General features: G+C 40.1%; 1 protein-coding gene across 1 annotated transcript; it reads right to left on the bottom strand.

The window, feature by feature from the left end:
* Positions 1–5,775: 5,775 nt before the first annotated feature.
* LOC148299719 (uncharacterized) lies at positions 5,776–13,131 on the bottom strand. Its single transcript, XM_088275775.1, has 10 exons — positions 13,032–13,131; positions 10,598–10,672; positions 9,616–9,774; positions 9,370–9,516; positions 9,157–9,270; positions 8,944–9,057; positions 7,991–8,119; positions 6,566–6,664; positions 6,300–6,389; positions 5,776–5,937 (listed from the first exon to the last, which is right to left on the bottom strand). The coding sequence occupies exons 1-10, from the start codon at positions 13,129–13,131 to the stop codon at positions 5,930–5,932; spliced, it is 1,035 nt and encodes a 344-aa protein (XP_088131901.1). The 3' UTR covers positions 5,776–5,929.
* Positions 13,132–15,838: the final 2,707 nt, after the last annotated feature.

Raw genomic sequence — 15,838 nt, 5'->3', positions numbered from 1 at the left:
TTCCTGGCAAATGGATATTATAATACTTTCGTGTAATAAGTGATTATATTACGGGGGAATACAAAGATTGTGAGCCCGCATCTATCATATTTTATATTGATATTCTCATTTTAAAAGTGGAGTTGTAGTAAATACATATCAAGGGGAATGTTAATACAGTACAGTCTTGTTGTTCCGGAGTCGGATTGACGGGGAAATGTATTATCCGGGATTCTTACAAATATCGTTTGACATCTCAACATAGATGATGAAGAATATGGAAGTCTGGGCATTGACAGAGCTGTCTATGGTAGTATGAGAGACATCTATGTTGACATATCCAATATATTGTATTTCATACACTTTGTGGTAAGACATGATGATATTGTAAAAGAAAAACATTTGGTTTTTTACCACTTGAGTTTCTTTTATGATAACGACTAGTATGAAAGCTACGCTTCCATCTTCAGATCTAAATATAAAAAATAATCTAAATACTCTACTGAACAGATAATTATTTTTGTTTTAGTTTATATTTAGACCTGAAGATGGAAGCATGGCTTCCAAAACTAGTCGTTATGATGAAATAAACTAAATAAAACAAGGGTATTCCTTTTACTATTTGATTTATCAATATATATGAAAATTTTGATATAGATTCCGCCTGAAGGTTGTATTGGAATGAAAAATTGTTAAATTGTGAAAAATATTTAAATAAAATAAAGACAGAAAATAGTTGTGCTTTTGTTATTTTGAATGGTTCTTCTTCCTTTTGCCTTATACCCCCGTACACTATGCATCGGTTTGGCATCTTTGAAGGTGTTGAACTGGGATATATATATATATATATATATATATAGATATATATATATATATATATATATATATATATATATATATATATATATATATATATATATATATATATATATATATATATATATATATATATATACACACATATATATATAAATATACATATATAAATACATATATATTTCCAACCCTTATGTATGGAAGCGAAGCATGGAGTTGGCAAAAGAAGGATGAAAGCAGACTGAATGCAGTCGAAATGCGATCCCTCAGACGAATGTGTGGCAAAACGATGTTTGATAGATGTTCGAATGATGAAATAAGGAAAGAATGTAAGGCTGAGATAAGCATTATCGATAAAATTAAGAAAGGTGTGTTGAGATGGTTTGGACATGCGGAGCGTATGAGTGAAGAAAGAACGGTTAAACAAATTTAGGGGGCGAATGTAGTCGGAAAAAGAAGCAGAGGACGACCGAGGAAAACTTGGCACAATCAGGTATGTCAAATACTTGAAAGCGGCCGGGTCAGGAGTCGTAATAATCGTCGGGTATGTATGAGGAGATGCATGAATGTAGAAGAGGCAAAGAATGTTTGCAAAGACAGAGTGGTGTGTCGTTCGATTCTCTCTGCCTACCCCTGCGGGGAAGCGGCGTGGTGGTTAGTTAGTTAGTTAGTTATATATATATATATATATATATATATATATATATATATATATATATATATATATATATATATATATATATATATATATATATATATATATATATATCAATGCCATTCAACTGAGGCACGAAGAAGTCAGTCATCATGGTTCTGTAGCGCTCTCCATCAACTTAACCTAACCTAACACTTTGGCCGGTATCGTCTTTAAAAAAATACGGGCCAACGATTCCACCTGCCCATAAAGCATACCAAACAGTGACTTTCAATGGATGTAAGGGTGTCCCTTAAAAAGCTTAATTCCACATCCCGAAGCCCCATTCCCAACTCACTCAAGACAAGAGTGTTTAAGCAATGCGTTCTACCCGTCCTAACCTATGGCGCGGAAACAATGACTCTGACCAAGCAATCCTCCCACAAGTTGCAAGTTGCACAGAGGAGCATGGAGCGAAATATGCTTGGAATAATCATTACAAAATAATAAACATTACAAAACTGTTATATTACAACCTCAACTATGATCAATTAAAGCAACATTTAGGAATTCACATTTTTCTCGTTTTAAAACACCTTTTTTACATGGTGTACACAATACATAACACGCAGAAGTTTTTAGCGCCGTAAGGGAAGGGTTAATAGAGTGGTGCACTGGGCACTATCTGAGGTGGAATCACAACTTACTTCGGGCAGTTCGACAGGCCCTCCCTTGTCGTCGGGCAGCCACGCGTCGGCGCTGTCTGGGGCCCGAGTAGCAGCTATTGCCGCAGCTAAGTTGAGCGCCAGGAAGGCCAGCAGCAGGAACAAGAAACGCATAGCTGGTAGACACAAATAAAGAGTGTTTAAGCAATGCGTTCTACCCGTCCTAACCTATGGCGCGGAAACAATGACTCTGACCAAGCAATCCTCCCACAAGTTGCAAGTTGCACAGAGGAGCATGGAGCGAAATATGCTTGGAATAACATTAAGAGACAAAAAAAGGAAGGATTGGATCCGACGCCAGACACAGGTCTGTGATGTGGTAGAGCGAATTGCTTGGCTGAAGTGGAAATGGGCCGGTCACATAGCCAGAATGAGCGACAACAGATGGACGAAACGCGTTCTGGTGTGGAGACCGAGGAACCAGAGGCCTCGAGGACGTCCACCGATGAGATGGGTGGACGACATCAGGAAGTTTGCTGGAAGACAGTGGATGGGGACGGCGCAGGATCGGGAGGAGTGGAGGTGGAAGGGGGAGGCCTTTGTCCAGCAGTGGACCTCAACGGGCTGATATGATGATGAAGGGTGTCCCGACAAAGGTTTCTGGGTTTTCTCCACTCCTTATTCGGCAATTCTGCTTATTGACTATTTCGCGTTGAAAAAGAGGATCAAGCTGAATATTGTTTCCGGCTCATTCCCGAACCTACGAGTGTTTATACGGTGGCCATAGGGTACTTAGTGTGTACAGATATGCCCCGAGTGTCAATCGGGGTCCATGTGGGCACCTCGTATGTCCATGTGGGCACCTCGTATGCACGCGTAGCTGCATTGAGTGCATACAGATATGCACCGAGTGTTTATACGCTGACCATATGGGCACCTTGCATGCACGCTTAGTGTGTACAGATATGTCCCGAGTGACAATCGGTGACCATGTGGGCACCTCGTATGCACGCGTAGCTGCATTGAGTGCATACAGATATGCACCGAGTGTTTATACGCTGACCATATGGGCACCTTGCATGCACGCTTAGTGTGTACAGATATGTCCCGAGTGACAATCGGTGACCATGTGGGCACCTCGTATGCACGCGTAGCTGCATTGAGTGCATACAGATATGCACCGAGTGTTTATACGCTGACCATATGGGCACCTTGCATGCACGCTTAGTGTGTACAGATATGTCCCGAGTGACAATCGGTGACCATGTGGGCACCTCGTATGCACGCGTAGCTGCATTGAGTGCATACAGATATGCACCGAGTGTTTATACGCTGACCATATGGGCACCTTGCATGCACGCTTAGTGTGTACAGATATGTCCCGAGTGACAATCGGTGACCATGTGGGCACCTCGTATGCACGCGTAGCTGCATTGAGTGCATACAGATATGCACCGAGTGTTTATACGCTGACCATATGGGCACCTTGCATGCACGCTTAGTGTGTACAGACATGCCCCGAGTGTTACTCGGTGACCATGTGGGCACCTCGTATGCACGCGTAGCTGCATTGAGTGCATACAGATATGCACCGAGTGTTTATACGCTGACCATATGGGCACCTTGCATGCACGCTTAGTGTGTACAGATATGCCCCGAGTGTCAATCGGTGACCATGTGGGCACCTCGTATGCACGCGTAGCTGCATTGAGTGCATACAGATATGCACCGAGTGTTTATACGCTGACCATATGGGCACCTTGCATGCACGCTTAGTGTGTACAGATATGTCCCGAGTGACAATCGGTGACCATGTGGGCACCTCGTATGCACGCGTAGCTGCATTGAGTGCATACAGATATGCACCGAGTGTTTATACGCTGACCATATGGGCACCTTGCATGCACGCTTAGTGTGTACAGATATGTCCCGAGTGACAATCGGTGACCATGTGGGCACCTCGTATGCACGCGTAGCTGCATTGAGTGCATACAGATATGCACCGAGTGTTTATACGCTGACCATATGGGCACCTTGCATGCACGCTTAGTGTGTACAGATATGTCCCGAGTGACAATCGGTGACCATGTGGGCACCTCGTATGCACGCGTAGCTGCATTGAGTGCATACAGATATGCACCGAGTGTTTATACGCTGACCATATGGGCACCTTGCATGCACGCTTAGTGTGTACAGATATGTCCCGAGTGACAATCGGTGACCATGTGGGCACCTCGTATGCACGCGTAGCTGCATTGAGTGCATACAGATATGCACCGAGTGTTTATACGCTGACCATATGGGCACCTTGCATGCACGCTTAGTGTGTACAGATATGTCCCGAGTGACAATCGGTGACCATGTGGGCACCTCGTATGCACGCGTAGCTGCATTGAGTGCATACAGATATGCACCGAGTGTTTATACGCTGACCATATGGGCACCTTGCATGCACGCTTAGTGTGTACAGATATGTCCCGAGTGACAATCGGTGACCATGTGGGCACCTCGTATGCACGCGTAGCTGCATTGAGTGCATACAGATATGCACCGAGTGTTTATACGCTGACCATATGGGCACCTTGCATGCACGCTTAGTGTGTACAGATATGTCCCGAGTGACAATCGGTGACCATGTGGGCACCTCGTATGCACGCGTAGCTGCATTGAGTGCATACAGATATGCACCGAGTGTTTATACGCTGACCATATGGGCACCTTGCATGCACGCTTAGTGTGTACAGATATGTCCCGAGTGACAATCGGTGACCATGTGGGCACCTCGTATGCACGCGTAGCTGCATTGAGTGCATACAGATATGCACCGAGTGTTTATACGCTGACCATATGGGCACCTTGCATGCACGCTTAGTGTGTACAGATATGTCCCGAGTGACAATCGGTGACCATGTGGGCACCTCGTATGCACGCGTAGCTGCATTGAGTGCATACAGATATGCACCGAGTGTTTATACGCTGACCATATGGGCACCTTGCATGCACGCTTAGTGTGTACAGATATGTCCCGAGTGACAATCGGTGACCATGTGGGCACCTCGTATGCACGCGTAGCTGCATTGAGTGCATACAGATATGCACCGAGTGTTTATACGCTGACCATATGGGCACCTTGCATGCACGCTTAGTGTGTACAGATATGTCCCGAGTGACAATCGGTGACCATGTGGGCACCTCGTATGCACGCGTAGCTGCATTGAGTGCATACAGATAAGCCTCGAGTGTTCAAAGGTAGCCAAAGCGGTGAGTAGTTGTGATTATTTGGTGAAGTTCATTATTTTATTCCGTCAAGTTAAAAAAGATTATTATCTATAAAGATTACACTATCCATAAAATTAAGAAAGGTGTCTTGAGATGGTTCGGACATGTAGAACGAATGAGTGAAGAAAGAACGCTAAAACAAATTAATGAGGCGAATGTAATTGGGAAAAGGAGCAGAGGAAGACCTAGAAAAACATGGTACGATCAGGTATGCCAAATACTTGAAAGTGGTCAGGTTAGGAGTCGTAACAATCGGCGGGTATGTATGAGGCGATGAATGAACGTGGAAGAGGCGAAGAATGTTTGCAAAGACAGAGTGGTGTGGCGTTCTATTCTCTCTGCCTACCCCTGCGGAGAAGCGGCGTGATGGTTAGTCAGTTAGTCAAGTTGAAAAAGACATTATGTTTTGAAATCGCTTTATTACTGTGAAATACAGCTGGATGTAGTCGGATGTTATCGTAGCGATCCGGGCTAAATAAATCGGGATCCAGTAGAACTGACTCGGGCTAATGTTGCGGTGGTAGGTGGTGCGGTGCGAGAAGAACGAGGGAACTGCTCATTTTGCTGAAAACAGACAAATATTGGCGTTTCACGAAAATATAGTCAAATATCACATGTCATATGCGTATTCCAATACTGACACTGAATATCCATACAGAAGTTTCACTGCAAATAGATGAGTGTAAAGTTACAAACCTAATCAAAAACTATTATGGTATTTTTTGTATTTAACATTAATACTTTTATTTAGTTCTACTTTTAATACCTATTGTATTCTTGCCAGTGCCCTTTACTATGACCTAAATTATATTGTATACCCAGACACAGGCCATGCCTTTGTGGGATCTTTTTTTTATATTTGAATTTATGTCACGTTTGTGTAATGCAAAAGAATTGAAAATAAAGATAACAAAAATAATAATTACCCTTCTGATTCAATTTTGCTCCTGCTTCTATCAGGACCTTCATCACATCCAGGTGACCCCCTTGGACCGCATAAACCAGGGCTGTGCGACCTGTAACCGAGGCATACATCAGTGCAGTCAGATGTGTAAGCTGAGGATACACCAGGCACTCGGACCTGCATCCGGGGATGTGTAACAGTGCACTCACACTAGTAGCCGAAGACATACAACACTGCAGTCGGAGCTATAACCGAGGACATACATCAGTTGATAAAAGTATAGGTTACCCTTTGCGTCTGCTTGGTCCACGAGTGCCCCCGCTGCCAATAATATGTTGACTGCATCCAAGTTTCCCTCTTTGGCAGCTACCATCAGCGGAGAAATACCTGCTAAAGAGAATATACACATAAAACCTTCATCTGTTTCTAGTATTAGATCTGAAGTTCCACTTTGTTCAGGAATGTGACTCCTCCTGAGACGTTGGCGCCCAGCTATCCTTCCATCTCTCTGGAGGTGTTCCGGGAAGGGGGTGACCCGGTGGCATCTCGTTATCCGCAATGCATGGGCTCCGTGATTGATCCAACCTTTTGAAACGGTCTCTCCATATGTTATTCTTTCTCTACTCCGTGTGATAGCCCTTTTTATCACTTTGGCTAGAGATTTCACTATTTATTTCATCATACAAAGTTTCACATAAAACATTGCAACATACTAAATTTATTTAAAAAAAATGTTATGTGAGAAAATTGTGCATACAATCAAATACGCCATGGCCGAATGATGCGATCTATTTCTATCTGCCCACTTCCATTATCAAGTCATGAGTAGTAGTTTGGAGGGTTTAGTGACTTTATGGATAGTGGAAGCAGGTTGTACAACTTTAGTGCATAATCATCAATGTTCCTTCGACCGAAAGAGGTATACGAGTAGGTATGTTACATTTTGTTTGATGTGTTACTGCGTTATGGATCTTTTAGTTCTATGTACATTATGTATACTATATAGTAAGAAACCGAGTGTTGTTTTATTGCTAACTTGACTAGAGATATCATCATCCACTCGGGTCACGATAAGATTCTACCGAGATGCTAATATGGAAGTCCGAGTACTACAGGGCTCACATTTACACTGGCTGGTTCCAGTGATAGCGGCGTGACATTGTCCATTCTATCTATGATAAATAAACGACTTCCGATGGTATTATTTCGAGAAATAGAAATACTTTGTGTTCTGATCCACTCACATTTTTATTAACCAACTAGTTTCGGCAACAACCTGTTGCCCTCTTCAGGGTTTCATTTATTACTGAAACCCTGAAGAAGGCAACAGGTTGTTGCTGAAACTAGTTGGTTAATGAAAATGTGAATGGATCAGAACACAAAGTATTTTTATTTCTCGAAATAATATATCAATATGATCCACAAAGTTAATGCTTTCAATATTAATCAAAAAGACTTCTGGTGGATTTCATAATTTTTTATCCTCTTCCGTAGCGCGTCTTGGCTACCCCATTAGAGGTTACGGGTTCGATTCCCGAAGGGACACAACAGACAAGAGTAATGGTCCACTTAATATCCCTAGGACTGAAGCGCGGGGCTGATCACCTTACCACCTTCTTGTGATTAATGATCAATATAACAGTGCTTAAGCTTGATGAGGCGTGTTATTCTCTCTGCCTTCTCCTGCGGAGAAGCAGCGTGATGGTTGTTTACCTTTACCTCCCCCTTTTCCTGTTGCCCTATTAGGAGAAGTTGGGACAGAATGGCGGCTGCTCGTTGTCGGGGCCTGTTGTCCAGTTGTCTCCTTCTTCGGGGGCGCCTTGCGGTGTCCATATGCTCCACCTGGGGAGATTAACAGATTTATTGAAGTAAGTAACTTGTTACAGTTAAACCTCAAGGCGTAGGTAAATGTCCCCACTGTGATATAAAATTATAAAAAGTAAATAAAAAATACCAAAAAAACTGACTCCACAGATACAGTTTTGTCCGCAGAAACGTACTCCCGGACAGGTCAAACTAGGTTGATCAAATCACATGTGAAAATGTATCATTTTGAAAATTATCGTAGAAAATTAACTAACCATCACGCCGCCTCCTAGCGGCGGTAGGCAGAGAGAATATAACCCCACATCTTCGGTCTTGGCAAACAATCTTCGCATCTTCCGCATTCGTGCATATCCTCATACGTACCTACCCGCTTATTATTCCGACTCCTGACCTGACCACATTTGCACATGAATATGATTAACTGTTCTCCCACTCTCACTTGATTCACATGCCCAAACCATCTCGACACACCTTCCTTAGTTGGCGGGATAATGCTTATCTCAGCCTTGCACCCATTCCTCGTGTCTAACGAGAGATCACATTCCGACTGCATTCAGTCTTCTCTCATCCTTCTATGCTCCACTTCCATACATTACCAGGACTGCACTGCTTAGCTTTCCCTGATGGGGTTTTATTTGATAATACTGAATTCAGGGCACCATTTACTCTCCTTTCTACAACTTATGTCTTTATCAATATTGAAGGATTTTATTAATTGATTCGACAGTCACTTTGTGGTAAAATCTATCCATTGAATCCGATGTAGAGTATGATATTTGTCCATCATGTTTGTAATAGTGATGATTTAGTTTCTCGCACTTAACAACAAGACTCAGTACCCGTGTCTTGGCGGTGTTGCTGCAGGGTTTCCAGGGACGGGGCGGGGCCTGCTCGGGCAGTCAGGGCGTTCTCCAGGTCCTTTACTTTCTGCTCCAACTCGGTCGTCTTGCGTTCTGAGGATCAAATAGTAAGTCACTTGTCATCTCTCGTCTGCAAGTTGGAAAGCTGTCTTCGTATAAGTCAATTTATTTATGAAGATTCTGAATCAGTACCCGTGTCTTGGCGGAGTTGCTGCAGGGTTTCCAGGGACGGGGCGGGGCTGGCTCGGGCAGCCAGGGCGTTCTCCAGCTCCTTAACTTTCTGCTCCAACTCGGTCGTCTTGCGTTCTGAGGATCAAACAGTAAGTCACTTTTCATCTCTCGTCTGCAAGTTGGAAAGCTGTCTTCGTATAAGTCAATTTATTCATGAAGATTCTGAATCAGTACCCGTGTCTTGGCGGTGTTGCTGCAGAGTTTCGGCGTGTTCAGCTTGCACCCTTTCCAGGGACAGAGTGGAGCTACTGGGAGCGGCTAGGGCAGTCAGGGCGTCCTCCAGCTCCTTAACTTTCTGCTCCAACTCGGTCGTCTTGCGTTCTGAGGATCAAACAGTAAGTCACTTTTCATCTCTCGTCTGCAAGTTGGAAAGCTGTCTTCGTATAAGTCAATTTATTCATGAAGATTCTGAATCAGTACCCGTGTCTTGGCGGTGTTGCTGCAGAGTTTCGGCGTGTTCAGCTTGCACCCTTTCCAGGGACAGAGTGGAGCTACTGGGAGCGGCTAGGGCAGTTAGGGCGTCCTCCAGCTCCTTAACTTTCTTCTCCCATGGTGCAGTGTGTTGCAACACCTCCCGTTCTGAGGAACAAATAGTAAGTCGGTATAGTGGGATCGCCAGCCGAGCCTCCTGTTCGCAGTTTGCAGAGAAGTCTGTACGTAAGGAAGAGAAGATGGAAATGAGAAATATGGAACATACGTTGGATCGAAGCTCAAACTCTGCACATTTTTACGTCTCAACTTTCTACATTCATTTCAACAGGTCGGAAGAAGAAGAAGAATAGCACTAGATTTTCCATTCTTATAGAAAGAACTAGATTTTACATTCCTATAAAACTATACTCTGCCTCCGTAGTGCAATGGTCAGCACGCTTAGCTACCGTTTTGGAGGTCCCGGGTTCGATTCCATTGTTAAATAAATTTAGGTGATTTTTCATTCTAATATTTATTCAATATTACCCTGGAGGTGCCTGAAGCGGTGGGCTAATCACTTTTCCTTCATGTGTAAACAACGCTGATCAAGTGTTTGATGCAGTGCCCTATGCACCATTGGTGTGCGGATAAGGGTTGGAAGAAGAAGAAGAATAGCACTAGATTCTACATGTCGATAGAACTACATTACACAATCTTTGCACGATACAACATTAGGTAAATCCATAACACGTTTAGTCCAGCAGATATTAGGAAGAGTCCTCTACTTATTTCCTGTAAAACGTCGCCTCATTTTCGGGAACGGTATTTACTTCTTATGTTTTATTTTGTAGCGTGCACACATCTACTAGTAAATATATTAGTCTAGATTCAAGTAGGTACTTGTTGTGGGTATACTTATGTGAAAGTGTATGGTTGGTAGGAAATGTTTACATTCCACTGGTTGTGAATACATTTACTGGCTTATACTTACTGCCTATTTCCAACTCCAGACAAGCTACTACTTCCTTGTGACCATATTTTTTAGCCAGGTCGAGTGGTGTTTCACCTAAAAACATTGAAAATTATAAAATAGTTTCACAAGAGCGGAGCTTGTACATTAAGCCTGGATACCCTCGGCATCTTGGTGCGGAATGAAGGTAGAAAGACAGAAATGACTTGTTCACTGGCAGACATTGAATCGTGTAAGTACATACATAACATAATGGGGGTAATATGAACAATGTGCATTATTCGGGCATTTTGAACCAGCGCTTACCGGAAACTGGATTTTTATATTGATTTTATTATACTCTTGTACCAATGTTCCCATCCGTGAATGTTTTCACTATATCCACACCTATCCGCTACGCAACAAAGCTAATATGAGGAAAGAAATTACAAGTCTAGACGTGTTTCTTGTGTGTGAAAAAAAATTTCCTCGATCCGACATAGATGGCTGTTGTGAACTCATCTGTCTGCGTCACGAGGTCGGCCGATATATCTGCGCGGGAGATTAAAATATAATAAATACCAAACTAAATTGGACTTCAAAGCACTTTTAAAAATATTCCCATTGTGATTCAATTGTTTTCTTTCTCTCTTTCAAAATTTTCATATTTGTACAAAAGTCAGACGTTGACAATTTAATTTAAATCCTGATGATGGTATGATTATTCCGAAACCGGTAATAACGAATTAAATTCGTTTGAAAATGACATAACTAGGCGAAACGATTGTCACAAAATGACTTTTTTATTTGTTTTTCAACTGTAAAATGCAACTTAGTAGATTCAAATAATGAGTGCTTGATTTTAATATATAGACCTTTAATATATAATATATAAAAGGTCTTTATGCACCGTTTGCAAATAAATCTATATTTCTGTTTTTTCTAGTTGGTGATGATTGATGTAACCTATACACCAGGGGTTCCCAATCTTTTTCACGCACTTACAAGTTTAGTATTTCGTCACGGTGCCTTACTTTAGTAAGCTATTGGGAATAGATATAGTGACTATATGTGTAGTGGTGTATTCAATATTTATTCTGAACGTTGAATTGCTCCATGTTTTCAGTATTAAATACTTAGGCATTGAATATTTTCAAGCTCCAAACTGCTGCTCAAAAATCATTGACGATTGAATCTGAAATATATTTGCCAGTTTCAAATGTTGGTGTAGTATGGCTTGTAGTCTTTTACAACAACAAAAGTCAAAGTTGCAACTCATCGGTCTGAAAAACCAAATCGTTTACACACACTTGTTGTAGCAGGAATTGTACAGTTTTTCTTTTGGACGATGAGGGTTCAGGGAATGATTTTAAACTCACTGATTCTGTAGTTTCCTGTAAATATTTATTCCATTTTCTTTTAGACAAAGGAGTTGTAACCTTCATTTGATAATCGATAGTTTTTCGATTTGTTTTTGAAGTTTGGCTGTTCTTTCTATGAATTTTTGAAGATTATTTTAAGTCAACAGTGCCTATCGTCATTTTGCTATCGTTTCTATGATCTGACCTCTAACAATCTTCTTCACTACGTCTTTGTTAGTAGCGGGTTTAGCTTATTTCTTGAATATTTGTGGCACATTTTATAAAACTTTATAAAATAAAACTAGAACTTTGTTTTTAAACCACATCCATTATTGGTACTTTTTTCCAACTGGTTTCGACAAAAACCTCGTTGTATTCTGGAATATATATGTACATGTCTATCCCTGAAGATAACAAAGTTCTTTTTGAAACCGGTTCGAGAAATATTCCAAAATAAAAGTGGCTATAAACCAAAATCTAGTATTATCTTATACAGGGTTTAGATGAACTCATTTCGGTTTTAATTAACATAATATTGTATTAAAAATGACTTTAATCGTTCGTTAAGATTATTTTTAACCTAAATTATGAAATGTTTAAAATTCTAACTCGTTTTTTAAGTACAGGGATCCAAAGAAAATTACGGACAGCGCAACCAATTCCTTAGAGGCCGAATACTGGTGGATATAATGACTTACTAAAACAACGCTACCTATTTATAAAAACGTAAAGTGCAACTTTTGCCATTATGTGCTTATTAAGTGAAGTATATTACATATCGTAACATTTAATTAGACTGTCTTTATTACTAAATTACGAAATGACAGCTGGTAAAGCGCAAAAAATGGCTTTTCCGAAAACTTTGAGCTCTGGTTGAGGGCCAAAAGTAGCATCGAATATTTAAAAAAATATTTTTCTCGTTATGTGCGATCCAAAATGCAACTTTTTAGACCGCTTTCATTGTTGAATTCGCAAAAAAATATCATCGGCCCATCCTAACCTGTCCTGTATGTACATTGCGTGTGTTGGGCATATTACTACTGCTACTACTAGTTACACTTACCGAGCTTAGTTTGCAGATCTAGTGCAGCCCCCTCCTGCAGGAGTGCCCGTACTACCGGGAGGTGGCCCCTGTATGCTGCACAGTGTAGTGCAGTTCTCCCTGTAACGGAGGATGTACTGTATATACAGGGTGTACGGCCAGCGCGAGGCCATGTAGCAGGACCCCAATACCTATCCCAGTAACCTCCCCAGCATGTTATGTTCACCAATAGTTTACATTTAATTATCTACTTCTTGGATAATTTATATAGCGCCGTTTTCGTACGAAATCACTGGAAGGGCTTATATATACCCTCCTTTACTTATGTAAATATTTTTATAGGAGTTATTTATTAAAATATTTTTTTACATCTCAACAAAGATGAAGAAGATTATGAAAGTCTGGGTATTCAAGGTGCCTTCGACCGACGTAGGCAGGTTTAAGTGATCACTTTAGACACTTTAAACACTTTATAATCACTAGAATTTTCACTAGTGACATCCTTTGGTATGACGAAGAAGCTACTTTACTTAGCAGAAACTCTTGTATTTGTATGTGAGGTCCGAATCCTGGATTATAATCACATACAGGAGAAATGCCAGAAAATATCCTTTTCATTTTTATTATTTTATCTTTTTTTTTTTATTCATTTAATATATTTAGATTTTTATTTATAACATAATACATTTGAATCATTTATACATATGGAGAACTTTTATATTTCGATTCGCTGTGCCTCTCCATAAAAGAGTCTGTGCTCTTGTGCTTGGAGAGGGACTTACACTCGTGGTTTAATGTTATATAGTAAAAGATATTATAGTTTTTTTTATAAATATTTTTTAAAGATTTAAATGTATAGAGCTTTATTTTTTTTCTTAAGGATTTTTATATCATCTATTTTTTTATTTCTTTAGGGAGTTTATTGAAATGTTTGATTGCCAAATATTTGAAGTTTTGCTGAAATTGCTTGGTGTTGCATTTTGGAGTAGAAAAATCGTTTGAGAATCTCGATGATAAATTTTTTGTTAGATTTAAATAGTTGTCACCCTTTAGTATTTGAAAAACTGCGGTTTTTTTATAAATGGATTCTATATTTGGGACTTGAAATTTTTTACATAATAATTTTGTTGGAAATATTTTTTTTTTTTCAAGATGACTTTAATTATGGTTTTCTGTACTATTTTCACTGAGTTCAGTATGTTGTTGTACGAGCCTCCCCATGCAATAATGCCATACTGCAGTAGTGAGTGAGCGATAGCGTAGTAAACTCTCTTCAGGTTGTCGATGGTTAGTATGTTTCGGATTCTAATGAATCATTTTATCTTATAATTGGACTTCGTGAATATATATAATAATAAAATAATTCGGGAGACTGTTAATATTAGAAAATGCTTAGTTAATTTCATTTTTAACGTTTTTTAAATTCCTATTTAATTTAGAAACTGTGACAGTTACTGGATTATTCACCGTATGGATGATACCAATAAACATGATAAATGTCTTATCTTATGACATGGCATCTGTCGTTTTATACGAAATAAGGCGTATATCTGAGCATCCCAGGGCTTACGACCTGGCATTTGGCTGACTTAAGTGATCACTTTACGTATGTGCATTTATACCCCTTCATGGTGTAGGCCTCGTGGCCTGTTTTTAAGAGGGATTAGCCTCCAGCGAAGTAGATTCCCAGCTGTGAATCCATCTCTATGGTGGTCTGAACGCGACTCGTCTACCTTGGGGTTGGCCGTGCGATGCAAAAAAGTGCCAAATGATGTTTTTACCACATATAACTAACTTAAAAAAGTTAACTTACCACATATATAATATTTACCACATATATAATATTTTATACACATCGGAATCATCCTACGTCTCCGGATCGACTTTGAAATAATAATGTTTTTTGGTTTTTTTTTGTAACAAGGTAAAAAATAAAAAATAAATTCATTAAAGATAAAAAAAACTCTAGTCTTTAGTAAACTCAAATAATCAGTGCTTTTTTAGCATTTAATATATAAAAGTATATTTGCAAATAAATGTATATTTCCGTTTCTGCTAGTTAGTGATGATTCATGTAACCTATATACCATGGTGTCCTGTATGTACATTGCGTGTGTTGGGCATATTACTACTGCTACTACTAGTTACACTTACCTACTACATCTTGCAGATCTACTGCAGCCTCTGCCTGCAGGAGTGCCCGTACTACCGGGAGGTGGCCCCACCTTGCTGCATGGTGTAGTGCAGTGAGCCCTGTAACGGAGGATGTACTGTATATACAGGGTGCACGGCCAGCGCGAGGCCATGTAGCAGGACCCCAATACCTATCCCAGTAACCTCCCCAGTGTGTTATAGTCACCAATAGTTTACAATTTATATATTTATTGTTTCGGCATTAACTTTGTGGTAAGACATGTGACATCCGAACTAAAATATAAAATATAAAATTGTTCTATAAGTAAGGAGAGGGGAAAGTTAGGGGGAGGGGGTTAGTCAAGGGGCGGAGTTTGAAAACAAAGGAAAAATGGAAAGCAAAGGTGAAGAATTTTGAAACAATATATTATTTAATAAATTATTATTAGAATTTAGGTTTTTTCGGATTTCTAAATTTTCAAGATAACTCATAATTTGGCCTTTATATGGAACAAGGTGTATTCTATATTCCTTATTTATAGAACAATTTTATATTTTATATTTTAGTTACTATACAGACCTGAATGATGGAAGTTTAACTTCCGAAACATGTAGTCTATAATAAAACTCAAGTGGTAAAAAGCTAGTAGTTTCTTTAAACATAGTTTACATTTAAGTATCTATTTCGTGGATAATTTATATGAAATCATTGGAAGGGCATAAGTAAATACTTATTCTTCACATCAT

The sequence above is a fragment of the Brachycentrus maculatus genome, unplaced genomic scaffold, assembly GCF_059751285.1.
Source record: "Brachycentrus maculatus isolate JH-2025_06_01 unplaced genomic scaffold, ASM5975128v1 h1tg000987l, whole genome shotgun sequence".
Lineage (NCBI taxonomy): Eukaryota > Metazoa > Arthropoda > Insecta > Trichoptera > Brachycentridae > Brachycentrus > Brachycentrus maculatus.
The sequence above is the reverse complement of the archived record's forward strand: the minus strand, read 5'-3'. Positions and strand labels throughout refer to the sequence as shown.